Source organism: Aristolochia californica, unplaced genomic scaffold, assembly GCF_029961685.1.
Source record: "Aristolochia californica isolate CCGP_79_NKW_82.1479 unplaced genomic scaffold, dmAriCali1.0.hap1 SCAF_13, whole genome shotgun sequence".
Lineage (NCBI taxonomy): Eukaryota > Viridiplantae > Streptophyta > Magnoliopsida > Piperales > Aristolochiaceae > Aristolochia > Aristolochia californica.
Genome location: NW_027181804.1, coordinates 9,142,742 through 9,158,019, shown reverse-complemented (window position 1 = coordinate 9,158,019; position 15,278 = coordinate 9,142,742). Strand labels below are relative to the sequence as shown.

The window sequence follows — 15,278 nt, the reverse complement described above, 5'->3', positions numbered from 1 at the left end:
GGAATAAACCAAATTCATACTTGTCAAATTTGCAAATTCAGCGGTCTCCATTCATAGCATACTCGGACCTGAACTCAAGGTAAAGCTCTATACCAGTTCGAGTATTAGCCACTAGGTAATTGTGCCTAATCAGTACCATAGGCCTGAATAATTTAGACATCCAACCCAACCTTCCTATTGAGACCCTTCTGTATATACATACAAGTATATACCTAATAGAAAAGTTGGACATCAAGGCATCTCACTGTCCATAGCATACTCAATACTTGAGGAGCTCAGGGTAAAGCTCTATACCAGCATGAGTATTAGCCGTAAAGAAAACTGTGCCTATGTAGTCCCATTGGCCTGGACAATTTAGAGACTCAACCGTCATTCCCTATTGAGACCCTCACATATACACGTACAAGTGCATACCTAATAGGGAAGCTGAATCTCAAGGCATACACTGTTTAAATTACATTGTCATGACATACATAGTATTACAAATCATTGAGACCATAATGCATACAAAACAATGTTCTCCCACTTGGTCTCACCAATTATAAACAAATCAAACCCATGTTCCCCACATGGAAAGTGAAACTGGTCACGGGAAGACACTTGGTTGGTGGATCAGCTAAGTTATCCTGAGAAGATATCTTATAAAGAACAACTTCCTCCTTCCTTAGCATGTCTCGTATGTAGTGGTATTTTCCTTTGATATGTTTAGCCTTGGAGTGACACTTCGGATATTTCGTGATAGCAATAGCAGATTTATTATCACAAAAGAGAGGAATAGGTCGCTCCGCACAGTCTACCACTAGAAGACTTCGTAAGAATTTGCGAAGATAGACATCCTCCCTTGTAGCTAAGTTCATAGCCACATATTCTGTCTCCATGGTTGATTGTGTGACACAGTCTTGCTTCTTGCTTTTCCAAGAAATGGCACCTCCTCCAAACATAAAGATAAAACCAGAAGTAGACTTTCGGGTATCAACACATCCTTGATAATCTGAGTCGAAATAACCAACCAATTCCAACTTGTCGGCTTGGTAAGTCAAAGCATATGACTTTGTTCTTTTTAGATAGCGCATTACCCATTTTACCCCTTCCCAATGAGTGAAACCTGGATTAACCTAAAACCGGCTAAGAATCCCAACAACATAAGCAAGATCAGGTCTTGTACATATAAGAGCATACATAAAACTCCCCACAGTAGAAGCGTATGGATACTTAGATTCGTCCAACTTATCTTTGAGGTGAGAAGGGCCATCCACATGGCTTATCTTTTTAGTGCTATCATAAGGTACTTTACCTTGTATACAGTTGAAACCGATCCAGAAGAGTGTCGATATACTTCTCTTGAGACAAACTCAATTTTCGCAAAGATCTATCCCGTACAATTTTAATGCCAAGAATATAAGAAGCTTCCCCAAGGTCTTTCATATCAAATGTTTGAAACAACCATGTCTTTATACCTTGGAGTAATTGAATATCATTCTCGGGCAATGCGATCTCCCACTGTTTTTATATAAACACAGTGATCTTTTGGATTCTAAGTAAAACCATACGCTGTAATTGCTTTATTGGACTTGATATTTCATAATCTTGAGGCTTGTTTCAAACCGTAAATAGACTTGTCCAACTTACACACTTTTGCTTCAGTTCCAGATTTAACAAATCCACGTGGTTGTTCCATATAAATCTTCTCATCCAAATTTCTATTTAGAAAAGCGGTTTTAACATCCATTTGGAACAACTCATAGTCATAATATTCTACTAATGCCATGAGAGCTCGAATAGATTGTATTCTTGCAATAGGAGAGAATGTTTCATCATAATCAATCCCGTATTTTTGAGTAAAACCCTTGGCAACAAGACGAGCTTTGAATCTTTCAACTTTACCTTCAACATTTCTTCCTTGTAAAAATCCAATTGCACCTAATGGGCTTAACCGATGTAGGAGGATCAACAAGTTTCCAAACTTCATTTTTATACATAGAGTCCATCTCTTCTTCCATTGCCGAATTCCACTTGTCGGAATCCACATCAAGGAGTGCTTCCTCGTAAGTGTCAGGATCAATAACATCTTCATTCAACCTTGTTCTTTCATAAGTTTCTCCAGCATAGGTATAAAAATCTGAAGATGATAAGAGTTGACTAGGTTTTCTTTCTCTAGTCCCTCTTCGAATATCCATTTGGGTGGAATTCTCTATATTAGAAGGAGATTCAGAAGAAGACATTTCAACACATTCTTCCAAGTGAGACTTCATACCTAAATCTTCATCACAATCAAATCTATCCTCAATAAATTTTACATGTCTACTTTCAATAATCACCTTCTCCTTGGGATCATATAACCTATATCCTTTCGAATGTTCAGAGTACCCAATGAATAAATATCTTCGAGTCTTAGCCTTCAATTTGTCTTTAGGATCAAGTTTTAAAACATGAGCAACACAACCCCATACTTTAAAATGGTAAGACTAGGAGTTTTGCCTAACCATACCTCATAAGTTGTTTTCTCAACTGACTTTGAAGGCACTCTATTTGAGATATAGGTAGCTGTCAATAATGCTTCGCCCCAAAAGGATATTGGCAAATTTGCAAGTGCCATCATAGATCTTACCATCTCTAGTAAGGTTCGATTTCTCCTTTCAGCAATACCATTCTCTTCATGTGTATAAGGCATACTAAACATAAGGATAATCCCGTTTGACTTGCAAAATTCAGAGAATAACTCCGAACAATACTCTCCACCTCTGTCGGTGTGCAATGTTTTGATCTTCTTTCCTGTGGCATTTTCTACCTCCAATTTGAAGGTTTTGAAATAATCTAAGGCCTCATTTTTTCTATGCACTAAATATACTCTTCTATATCTTGAGAAATCATCTATAAATGTGATAAAATACGAATGACCATTACGAGTATTCACATTCATAGGTCCACATATATCAGAATGAATAATATCCAAAACATGAGAACTTCTGGAGCCTTTGGATGGAAATGGTACCTTTGTCATTTTCCCATATATACAACACTCACAAATAGGAAAATCATTATGTGAAATTTTTTTCAATAATCCTTGTGTCACAAGTCTAGTAATTCTATCCTTGTTTATATGCCCTAGTCGTAAATGCCACAAATACAATTCATTTTCTTTAATATCCGAAGAAGTAGAAACATTGAACACCATATTTTCATTAAGTTGTAATTGATATAGACCATAATTTCGAAAACCTCTCAAAGTAACTTTATCATCTTGTAACATAAGAAACTTTCCATTTCCAAAGTAAAATGTAAATCCAAGTTTCTCAAGACAAGATACAGATAATAGACTTCTTCTCATAGAAGGAGCATAAAGACAATCTTCTAAATCAAAAAACTTATTATCAACAAGCTTTAGCCGGTAAGTTACCACACCTTCCACAATGGCCTTTTCATCATTTCCCATGTAAATAAAGCTTGTTTTGTCCTCAATTTTTCTTAGCTCCTTGAAGCCCTGCAACTCATTCGATACATGAACAGTTGCACCATAATCAGCCCACCAACTAAAAGGCTTGATATAAATAGTACAAGTTTCAAGAGATAAGGACTCACTGGTGTTCTCCTGTTGCCCTTCTTGCATGGTTTTCAAAGCCCTACAATACTTCTTTATATGTCCTGGCTTATTACAGAAGAAGTAAACACGTTGATTTGCATGTACTTCAACCCTTTGTTGATTGACCTTTTTGTCCTTGAAGTTTTGAAATCAAAAGTTCTTTCCCTTCTTCTTAAAATTCTTTTTCTTCAGCTTCAAAACTACGTTAGCACTAGGTGAAGGTTTATCTAACGCAATACTTGGATTGAGTCTTTCGGACTGGTGGTCGATCATATTAACCAAATCAAATATAGTCCACTTTGTCTTGGACAAAGAATAAATCTTGAATATATTTGAGAGATTTGGGTAAAGAGTTGATAATGGTGACCACTTTAGTTTCTTCATCCATTGGTCTACCATGATATTGTAACTCATCTGCCATGGCAAGCATGTCATTTACATGTTTTCTCACATCAACATTTTCTTCCCATTTGGCACGAGTGAACGTTTGCCATAAGTTATTGATGTGAGTAGACGACTTTTTACCATATTTAGCCTCAATCTGGTCGAGAATCTCTTTTGTAGTGGGGACATGAAATTAAGTCATCAAGAGAGTCTCACTTAGAGCCCCAAGAATATGTGACCTAGAAATCTCATTAGCATTATCCCATTCCTTGAATTTTCTAAGGTCCTTCTTATACTATTTCAAATTATCGGGGTAGTTTATTCGGGAAGGTCTTTGAGGAGGAGTATCCACTTTGATAATCTTATCAAACCTATAGCCTCGTAGCATTAAGTCAACCTGTTGTGACCAGTTCACATAATTAGTCCCATCAAGTACATTTTTCTTTAGGGACTCAGCAAAATTATGTCCACTACTGGATATTCCTGTCATCTAGAAAATATTTCAATGTTTGGAAGAACATACATAATTATATAATCATTTCAGCCATCTAGTACTCCCATTTACCCTTTGGGGATTCATAAGAGTTACTAGGCAAATCATTCCACCCATGATAAATAACCAACAATATCACAAACCAACAAACAAACAAATAAATTAATTCATACTTACCCTTTGGGGATTCATATGAATTAATTTACAACATATTAATCTAATTATACAATTCGCATTACCCTTTGGGAATTTTACTAATCGAATAATAAAATTAGTATAACTTATAAAACAAATTATACTCAAAATAAACACACATAAAATTAATTTAATCTATACAAAATGCATTACCCTTTGGGGATTTTGCAAATTATATAATTAAGTTAATTTTCACATACAAATACATAAATATATAACAAGGCATGCAATAACACAAATTATAAATACTTCAAATAGCCAAATAAATTCCAAATAACATGGAAATTCTATTCAAAATACAATTCTGGGTAAAATAAACCCTTAAAACACATTCTGGCTCATTATATTAGCAAAATCCAGTTTGGTTCATGGTTCTGGGTCATTAACGACCCGGACCGCACAAGCCTGCACCAGCAAGCCCGCACAGCAGCCCGCGCACAGTATCCCACGCAGCAGGCCCGCGCACAGTAGCCCGCACACAGCAGGCCCGCCTCCGGCGCCAGAACCCAATAAGCCTAAACTAGGCTTATTTTCATTCACAAATAAATAGCAAAAAAAACTAAAAAAATATATGGAAAAATATAGAAAATTAGAATCTACCTCTATGATACCAACAGAGGCATTACTCACTTGTATTTGTTAGACTTGATGTCTAATAATAATAAAATAAACATCATAAAAATAAATATTAAATCCTCCATAATTTTTCTTATCATGAGAGCCATATATATATCATAGAATTAAAATAAAAAGAATAAAGAGAGCGTACCTTTCATCTTGAAAAATATAAATAGAACTTGAAGTGCACAAGATAATCTTTGATAATTTGTTTACAAGTGATAAGCTTGCTCCCGTTCAGCCAGACTGGGTGTGCATATAGCCTTAACCTCATTTGTAAGACCATGGAGGAATTTATAGATTTTCAAAGGGTATGACACTAATGATTATTTATAAGGACACATCCTCTTAGAAGAGATACATCCTCTCAGGAGAGATACATCCCCTCAAGAGAGACACATCTCCTTATTCTCAAGGGATGTGTCCACTAAGTCAATGCACCCATTTAATCTACCTCTACAGGGGGATGTGCTGGCCATTATTCCCTGTACTGAACATCCAATGACAAAGCATCTAGAAGTGAGCCCCACACCATATGAATAATGGTAATTTTATTTTATAAACAATATACTTGAAACCATAATTCCAACAGGTCTATCTAAGAAAGTAAAAGAATCAATCTGCTTGCATAAATAACTAATGACCTGGTTCTAGTCTTATTTATTTATTTTGGAATGAGGAAATCCAGAACTTTTCGAGTACGTTGACAAGTTAACTCAGTATATGGAAAACGCGCACATATATATATATATATATATATATATATATATATATATATATTTAGGTCTTTTTAGTTTCGGTACTCCATGAAGTCTTCGTAATTACAGGCTTTACAGACTAAATTGTAAACCTTGCCGACCTGCGCTGATCCGGTGAAAGACCTCCCTTGTGCAATTCAAAAGCAAGGAAAGAGGAGAACTAATACCCCCATCGCTCTTCGTGGAAGAAAGCTCCACGGGACTGTTCCCCCTTACGTACAAAACACAGGCAAGGGAGAGCTCGGCTCTGCCCTGTCCCCTGCATGCAAATCATCAGAACCTATCTGTAATTTTAAAATTGAATACCATGTGAACATCATTTTTCAGCCACGACCGGAGGCGTTTTGCAGGCAGAAACTGCATTCAAGGCCCAGCATTCAATTTGAAGAACTTGTAAAGATGGACAATGGCCGAATCAGACATTCCCTGAGTTTCAGAATAATGAACAATGACCACCATTAGAAACATCTCGGAATAATGAGCAACGAGCACTCTCTGAAACTTCCTTTATTACAATATGGGCAGAAAAGAACAATGGATGGAACATCTTTATTAGGTGACTGCTACATGAATGCTAAATTTTCTTCTATACGAGTACAAAGGATCCACTTCCGATTTTATTACTCAAGCTAGCAATGGTTTGTCTTCCCATTTAGAATTTGACCTGTATGAGATCAACGATTTTCTTGTCCACCTGGAAAGCTCTAGCGAGGATATCAGCCGGAATCTTCGGTTTTGACCCAAACACGGCATTGACAATGGTGATCACTCCTGGATTCTGGCTGCTCAAAGCTGCAATGGCGACTGCGTTAGTGTTCCCCACATTGAACTGGAAGTGGACAAGCCCGACTGGGAAGACGAACACGTCACCCTTCTGAAGCACCTTGCTTATGAGGCGATTCTCAGGGTTAGAAGTGACGAAACCGACCAGCAGCGAGCCCTCCAGTACGGTCAAAATCTCAGTAGCTCGTGGGTGCGTGTGGGGTGGGTTCTGTCCATATGGCGCATAGTCGATCCTCACCATGGAGATGCCCAGAGTGTTGAGACCAGGAACCTGGTTCACACTCACTGCTGTCACAGTGGAACCAACAGCGTTCGATGGGGTTCTCACTTTGTCGAGCCCAGTAAAGAAGAAATCGTTCGCCATGGCGAGCTTGGGGTCCTTGCAGACAAACCCATTTACTCGAACTGCAAAAGAAACAATTCGATTAGCACTTAGCATTGTTCACCCTCCACTGGGTGCTAAAATGGAACCATGTTCAGAGATCGAAACGTAATATAGAAATACCTGTGCTGTTAAGGTCTGCAATACAGAAGTCCTGCAATGGACTTGGATCGGATGCAAATATGAGAGGAGAAGCTAAGGCTAGGAGGACAAGAAGAAGGCTGGAGCTGCCCATTTTCTCTCTCTCCCTCTCTCTCTCTCTCTAATCAAGCAGAAGAAGAACAAGAGTAGGCTTTGGTGGAGAGAAGAACAGGGACCGTGCCCTTTTATAGAAGAACAGAAAGGTCTCCAGGTTCAAAACTCATCAAATTTGATTGAAACAGTCAGATTTGAACATATTTTACTCAGTCTGGTGCAGGAGCTTAATTGATCCATTCTCATGCCAATATCTGCCACATTAAATACTGATTTGATCTTTAATATTAGTCCCGTCCTGCAAGTAAAGGACGCCCATAGACGCGGTTAGCTTACATAAGCACTCGAATCTTCTTAATTTTGACAATGTCAGAGAATATTAAAATTCTCATTCTCGTAATATGAAAATTAATATTTCATTTTCTTCCCTTAATGTTTGTTTGTATTAGTGGATATTCCTTTTTGTACTTATTAGAAATATCGGATATTATGTTTTTGCTGATAGGAAATCATAGAAAAATGTGTAAATGAAAAGTTTTTTTGACTAAAATTTAATTTCTTGCATTTATATCAATTTTCAAAGATGAAATAATTTTCACCCAAGTTCATCTTATCCCAAAAAACGTCCAAGGGGATAGATCCTAAAATGAGATACATATAATTCTAGATAAAAATAATTATATGAAACTTGATCTAAGAAGGCACAAACACAAACAAAATGGTCAAAGAAACATCTTCAAGCCTGGAAGTTTTTCAATGAACATAATTCGTTAAAGAGAACGTATCTTTTTATTATCTAGTCCATTGGGGTACAATTTTTTGAGGAAGTGAATATGGAGACAGTCGTCCTGACCAAAAACACTTTTTAAACGTTTGAGAGAAAATTTTATAAACTCTAACTCTATAACTTGCCGTGTATAGTTGCATATAGCTATTTTCGTTTCCACTTTCTTGTTTCTTGACAACATTATTAATAAGGATATTAAAGAAATAATATTTGTAAAAGAGCATTTAGTAAAGAGCTTTTGTTGTGCTTACATATTATCAAATATTTATACCTATCAATATATATATATATATATTAAAGGAACGGGAGGTTGAGCTTCTTTAGTGAAACCCTCATTCCAAATTGGCAAGCTGATTGAGGTTGGATAACCACTTTGGTTGTCTAACCAGCTTCTCACTGAAATATGCTATATCTAACAAAATATACTCCTACACATATTCCGATGGTGATAATGGCGGCTTCGGGCGGCCCTCGAGGTCCGGCTACGGTAGCGATTTTCATTGATGGCGAGCTTTCTGATTAATCGAGGTTCAGATTAACGTTTACGATGGGCAAAAAGGACGCAGTGGCAACAATGGCGGCTTCGGAAAACTCTTACGATTTTCAACGACGGGAAGGGAGAGAAGATTGTGTATCGAGAGCTCTAATACCATAGAGAAGAATCTAAAGAAGGAAGTAATTTGTCGTGTTTTTCATTGATGAGGATTAAGGAATTTATTGAGACCGTAAGGTATCTTTGCAATAGAGACCGTAACGATTACTAATATTACAACTCTTCAACTACGTGCCGTAAATGGATACAAGATTTACAGTTTGAATTGGAGTCTGTCTCGAACTCGATCAACCTGTATCCTTCTTTATCAGTCTTGTTGTTTTCTTTATAGAGGTCTTGATTTTTTATCTCCCTAAGCTCGCAAGTAATTGTGTACAAACCTACGAGATAGATAATCACTGTTATTTATTCAAGTAATATCCATAAATGAATGTTTCAGGCTAAGACACTTTAGGAAACCCCTAAGTCTGAAATTAGAGGGCGCGTAAGTTGCCTTTTAAATGGTATTTTCATACTTAAACTATTCTCGACTCCCCGTGTAATGCTTGATTTAATTCATGATATAGGGATTATATTTTGAGTTTTAGTGCGTGGTTTAGGTGGGAGAACTTGTGCTTCACATGTCCTACTATGTTTCTTGCTGATTTGGCCTGATCAGGCGTTCCAATGTGTAGTTGTCCACTAGGAGGTGGCAAGTTTACTTGATTACTCATTTTCATATTCACCTATATATTAATTATAAACAAAATAATTTTTTCACACATACTAGAATTCACCTTGTTTCTTAAATGACATGAATGTTAGGTTTTTATGGTCCTCGGTTAAGTACTTGGCTTTTCGCTACCTACAAGGCCGGTCTTTTAGGTAGTATTTCCTAGGTTATTAACATTTAGTATCAGAGCAGGCACCCATGTAGCGAGTTCGAATCCCGGAGGGGGCGACCTAGTGGAAGGGGCGACCTCGCAGAGGGCATGACCTATTGGTGTTGCTAGAGTCGGCCGTCGCTAGAGTAAGAAGGGGATAGATCCTAAAATGAGATACATATAATTCTAGATGAAAAAAAAGTATATGAAACATGAGCTAAGAAGGCACAAACACAAACAAAATGGTCAAAGAAACATCTTCAAGCCTGGAAGTTTTTCAATGAACAAAATTCGTTAAAGAGAACGTATCTTTTTATTATCTAGTCCATTGGGGTTTCAATTTTTTGAGGAAGTGAATATGGAGACAGTCGTCCTGACCAAAAACACTTTTTAATCGTTTGAGAGAAAATTTTATAAACTCTAACTCTATAACTTGCCATGTATAGTTGCATATAGCTATTTTCGTTTTCGCTTTCTTATTTCTTAACAACATTATTAATAAGGATATTAAAGAAAGAATATTTGTAAAAGAGCATTTAGTAAAGAGCTTTTGTTGTGCTACATGTCATCAAATATTTATACCTATCAATATATATATTAAAGGAACGGGAGGTTAAGCTTCTTTAGTGAGGTTAAGCTTCTTTAGTGAAACCCTCACACACACACACACACAATAGTATGAATGAATGTCTTGGAGAATTAAAGCTAGTGGTGTTAACTTGTAATTAACTTAATCTTTTAGCCTTTTTTGTATTACATATTCCGACAGTGACAATGGCAGGTTCAGAAGGCCCTTGGGGTCTGGCTAAGGTATCGCTTTCCACTGACGGCGAGCTTTTGGATTAATCGAGGTTCAAATCAATGTTTGTTATGTGTATAAAGGACGTAGTGGCAACGACGACGTCTTTAGAGAGCTCTTACGATTTTCAGCGATTGGAAGGGAGAGAAGATTGTTGATCGAGAGCTCTAATATCATATAGAAGAATCGGAAGAAGAAAGTAATTTATCGTGTTTTTCATTGATGACGACTAAGGTATTTAAAGAGACCATAAGGTATTTTTAAAATAGAGAGAAGGAAGATATGGCAAGAGTCTCATATGCCTCAACAGTGGGTAGTCTAATGAATGCAATGGTATGTACGAGGCCAGATATAGCTCATGCAGTTGGAGTAGTTAGTCGCTTTTTCTCAAATCTAACAAAAGAGCATTGGAATGTAGTTCACTAGATTTTGAGATACCTCAGAGGTACTTCCAAGGCATGTTTGTGCTTTGGAAATGGTAAACCTATACTTGAAGGGTTTACATGCAGATATGGTTGGTGCTATTGATTCCAGAAAGTCCACTCGGGGTCCTTGATTACTTATTTAGGGGGAGGTGTGCCCTGGCAATCCAAACTATAAAATGTGTTATTTTGTCTACCACAGAAGTTGTGTATATTGCCATAATTGAAGCAAACAAATAGTTGATATGGATGAAGAACTTCTGAGAAGAACTATGTCAAAAACAAGAGAAGTATACTCTCTATTGTGACAGTTAAAGCACTATCCATCTCAGTAAAAACTCAACTTTTCATTCAAGATCCAAACATATTGATGTGAGGTATCACTGGATTCGTAATGCATTGGATAAGAATTTGTTTCATATTGAAAAATCCATACTGATGAAAATGGGTAAGATATGATGACGAAACTACTGCCTATGCAAAAACATGAAATATCCAGAGCAAAAACAGGTATGGTGAGTCCCCCCACATAGTCGGGAAGGAGGAGATTTGTTATATGGGTTCCCTCCTATATAGAAGATGGCCCATGTGGGTCCATTAAGCCCACATGGAGCTCTTTAGGCCCAACTTATTAAGGTTTACTACAACCTAAGTGCTTCGGTTATTTGTTAGGTAAGAGAGCATGTGGGAGAAGGAGAAGATAAAGTGGCTGTCAAAATAGAGCAGGTCGTACAGTTTCCGTCAAACATTCTGATTGGCGTCGTCTGTGGTTCGATTGAGCTAAAATTTTGCAGACACGTTCATGACTCAGAGTTCTACAATCAGAATAGTGGAGATCGGATTTAGAGCATTCTTTCTAGTGTTTGTATCCATGAACAGTACCACATCTTCTTAGGTGAAGTCTCTTCTATCACATTGTTTGGTTGCCAAGAAAGTATTTTTCTTGAGATTATTGTTGATTGTTTGCCTCTAGTGTTATCTAAAGAGAACATTTGTGTAAACATCATCATTGATAGTAGAAGTTTTAATTGGACTAGGTCATGTTATTTTTCCCATAACTTGAAGGGTTTTCCAAGTAAAAAAATTATTGGCTTTTGGTGTGTGTGGGTTTTTTTATTATTAAATTAGTTCAAAATAGATTCACACAAAGACGAAGAGTATTATTTCCACTATTTGATAATTGATTTAGTTATTCCAATTCATTGTTAATATTTCTCCCAAAAATTGGTATCAAATCGGGGTTATAGTTGTTCAATACTTTGTGTTGAATAATGGAAGCTAATTTTAGTAGAATGGTTACTTTGAATAGCTCTAATTATCATACTTGGAAAGGAAAAATGGAAGAAATTTTATTTGTGATGTAACTTCATCAACAGGTGTTTGCTACTAAGAAGCCTGAAAATAAATCCGATGAAAAATGGACCTTGCAACATATACAAGTTTGTGGGTACATCAAAAAATGGGTAAATGATAATGTTTCGAACCATATTAGTGGGGAGACACATGCACGTACACTCTAGAATAAACTTAAATAGTTATATGCTCGAAAGACTGGAAACAATAAAATGTATTTGATCAAGCATTTGATGTCTTTGAGATACCAAGATGGAAATCCGTTGATAGATCACTTGAACACATTCCAAGGAATAATTAATCTGTTGCCTGAAATGGGTATCAAGTTCGACGTTGAGGTATAGGGTTTGTTTTTACTTGGTACATTGTCAGACTCTTAGGAGACATTCAAAATGTTATTATCTAACTCAGCCCCAGATGGCGTAATCAATATGGATCTAGCTAAAAGCAATGTTTTGAATGAAGAAATGAGAAGAAAATCAGAAGGTTCCTCTTCGCAGTCAGAGGTCTTGTTTACAGAAAAGAGGGGGAGGAGTAAAAGCAGTGGTCTGAAGAACAGAGATAAAGGCAAAAGCAAGTCAAACAAGTTTGTTAATGTTAAGTGCTATCATAGTGGCATGAAAGGGCATATCAAGAGATATTGTATAAAATTGAAGAGAGAATACAAGGACCAAGGGAATGAGAAGAAGATGTTGATGAAAAGAAAGATGATCAAGTTGTCGCCACCACTACTAGAGACTTCTTCATTGTTTGTGATAAAAATGATGTTGTAAACATTGTTTCTCATGAAACTAGCTGGGTGATTGAAAGTAGTGCCTCAATTCATGGTACATCCAGAAAGGATTTCTTCACAAACTATGTACCTGATGATTCTAGCACAGTAAAGATGGGCAATGGTGGCTTGGCTAAATTTATTGGCATTGGAGATGTGTGCTTGGAAACTGATAACGACACAATACTTGTTCTTAGAGATGTGAAGCACGTTCCTTATATCCATTTGAACTTGATTTCTACAAGTAAACTTGATGATGAAGGGTATTTGCAACGTCTTTTGTAATGGGCAATGGAAGCTTACAAGGGGTGTTATGGTTATAGCTCGAGGCAAGAAGATTTCAAATTAGTACATACTACAATCAAGGTTCTCTAGTAGCATTATTAATGTTAAGGAGAATGAGCTCATAGTACAATTGTGGCATAAAAGACTTGCCCACATGAGTGAGAAAGGCTTGGCAATATTGGCTAAAGAGAATTTTTTGTCTGGAATGAAGAGTGCATCTTTGAAAAAGTGTACTCACTGTTTGGCAGGGAAGCAAAATAGATTCTCCTTCAAGAAAGACAGGTATACTTGATCTAGTTCATTCAGATGTCTGTGGTCCTATAAAGACAAGAACACTTGGCGGTTCTTTGTATTTTGTGACCTTCATAGATGATCATTCAAGGAATCTTGGGTTTAAACCTTGAAAAGAAAGAATCAAGGATAAGAAATTTTTAAACAGTTTCAGACGTTTGTTGAGAGGCAGATTGGAAAGAAGTTGAAGTGCATCCAAACTGATAACGGGGGAGAGTATCCAGGCCCATTTGATGATTATTGTTGACAGCAAGGTATTCGGCATCATGAGACACCTCTGAAGACTCCTCAGTTGAATGGCTTAGCTGAAAGGATAAATAGAACACTGATTGAGAGAGTGAGATGTTTACTTTCACAGGCACAATTTCCAGGATCTTTTTGGGGTGAGGCTTTGAATATAGTTGTACATGTTCTTAATCCAACACCATGTGTTCGACTTCAGTTTGATGTACCAGATAGAGTTTGGACTGGTCAGGATGTTACCTATGATCACTTACGTGTCTTTGGTTGTAAAGCATTTGTGCATATTCTAAAGGATGAGAGGTCTAAGCTCGATGTGAAGACCCAACAGTGTATCTTTCTAGGTTATGGCCTGGGTGAATTTTGGTACAGATTATATGATCCAGTTGATAAGAAACTAGTGAGAAGCCGCGACGTACTGTTTATTGAAGATCAAACCATACAAGATATTGAGAAGACAAATAATGTAGTGATATGGTGCAATGATGGTTGGATTGACTTGGAGGCGATGGCATTGATCGATTTGCCAACTTAGGTTGAACATGATACTCAAGATGACCAACAGAGTCCAAGTGATGCAGATGCTCCCTTACAGAATGAGACCCTTGAACAGTTGCCAAAATCAGAGATACTACCAAATTTCCACTCATAAGGCCTATCAGAAACCGACATCCTTCCACTCGGTATTCTACAAACAAGTATGTGTTAATGACTGACGGGGATGAACCCGAGTGTTATGCAAAAGCCATTGAAGATAAACATAAGGCAGAATGGGTTGATGCCATGCAAGATGAGATGCAGTCATTGGAAGACAATCACACTCTTGAACTGGTAGAGTTTCCCAAAGGCAAAAGAGCTTTGAAGAACAAGTGGGTTTATAGATTGAAGCAAGATGAACACACTTCCCGACCATGATACAAAGCTAGATTGGTTGTTAAGGGATTTAGTCAACGAAAAGGTATCGACTTTGATGAGATCTTCTCTTCAGTTGTGAAGATGTCCTCTATCCGTGTGGTTCTTGGTTTAGCAGCTAGCCTCGACTTAGAAATTGAACAGATGGATGTGAAAACTGCCTTCCTACATGGTGGTTTAGAGGAAGAGATTTATATAAAGCAACCAGAGGGTTTCAGGGTGAAAAGAAAAGAAGATTGTGTGTGTCAGCTAAAGAAAAGTTCATATGGTCAAAACCAGGCGCCCAGACAATGTACAAGAAATTTGAGTCAGTTATGGAAGAGCAAGGCTACAAAAAGACTACCTCTAACCATTGTGTATTTGTGTAAAAAATTTGTGATGATGGCTTCATAATATTACTGCTTTATGTTAATGACATGTTGATTGTTGGCAGGAACTCTTCAATAATTGAAAATCTGAAGAAGCAGTTAAGACAGTCTTTCTCTATGAAGGACTTGGGGCGAGCAAGGCAAATTCTTGGTATCCGAATTTACCGAGATAGAAAAGAGAAGAAGTTGTGTGTGTCTCAGGAGCGATATATTGAAAAAGTACTCAGGAAATTCAATATCAATAA

The 15,278-nt window shown here is 37.1% G+C and overlaps 1 protein-coding gene across 2 annotated transcripts; it reads right to left on the bottom strand.

The window, feature by feature from the left end:
• Positions 1–6,680: 6,680 nt before the first annotated feature.
• Positions 6,681–7,428, bottom strand: LOC137947910 (germin-like protein 8-2). 2 transcript variants are annotated; one of them, XM_068793750.1, is made up of 2 exons: positions 7,302–7,428; positions 6,681–7,210 (listed from the first exon to the last, which is right to left on the bottom strand). In XM_068793750.1, exons 1-2 carry the CDS (start codon positions 7,426–7,428, stop codon positions 6,681–6,683), a joined length of 657 nt encoding a protein of 218 aa, XP_068649851.1. The 2 variants fall into 2 exon arrangements, with proteins under 2 accessions (XP_068649851.1, XP_068649852.1); XM_068793751.1 differs by having other exon boundaries at positions 6,681–7,216; positions 7,317–7,428.
• Between the last annotated feature and the right edge of the window lie 7,850 nt (positions 7,429–15,278).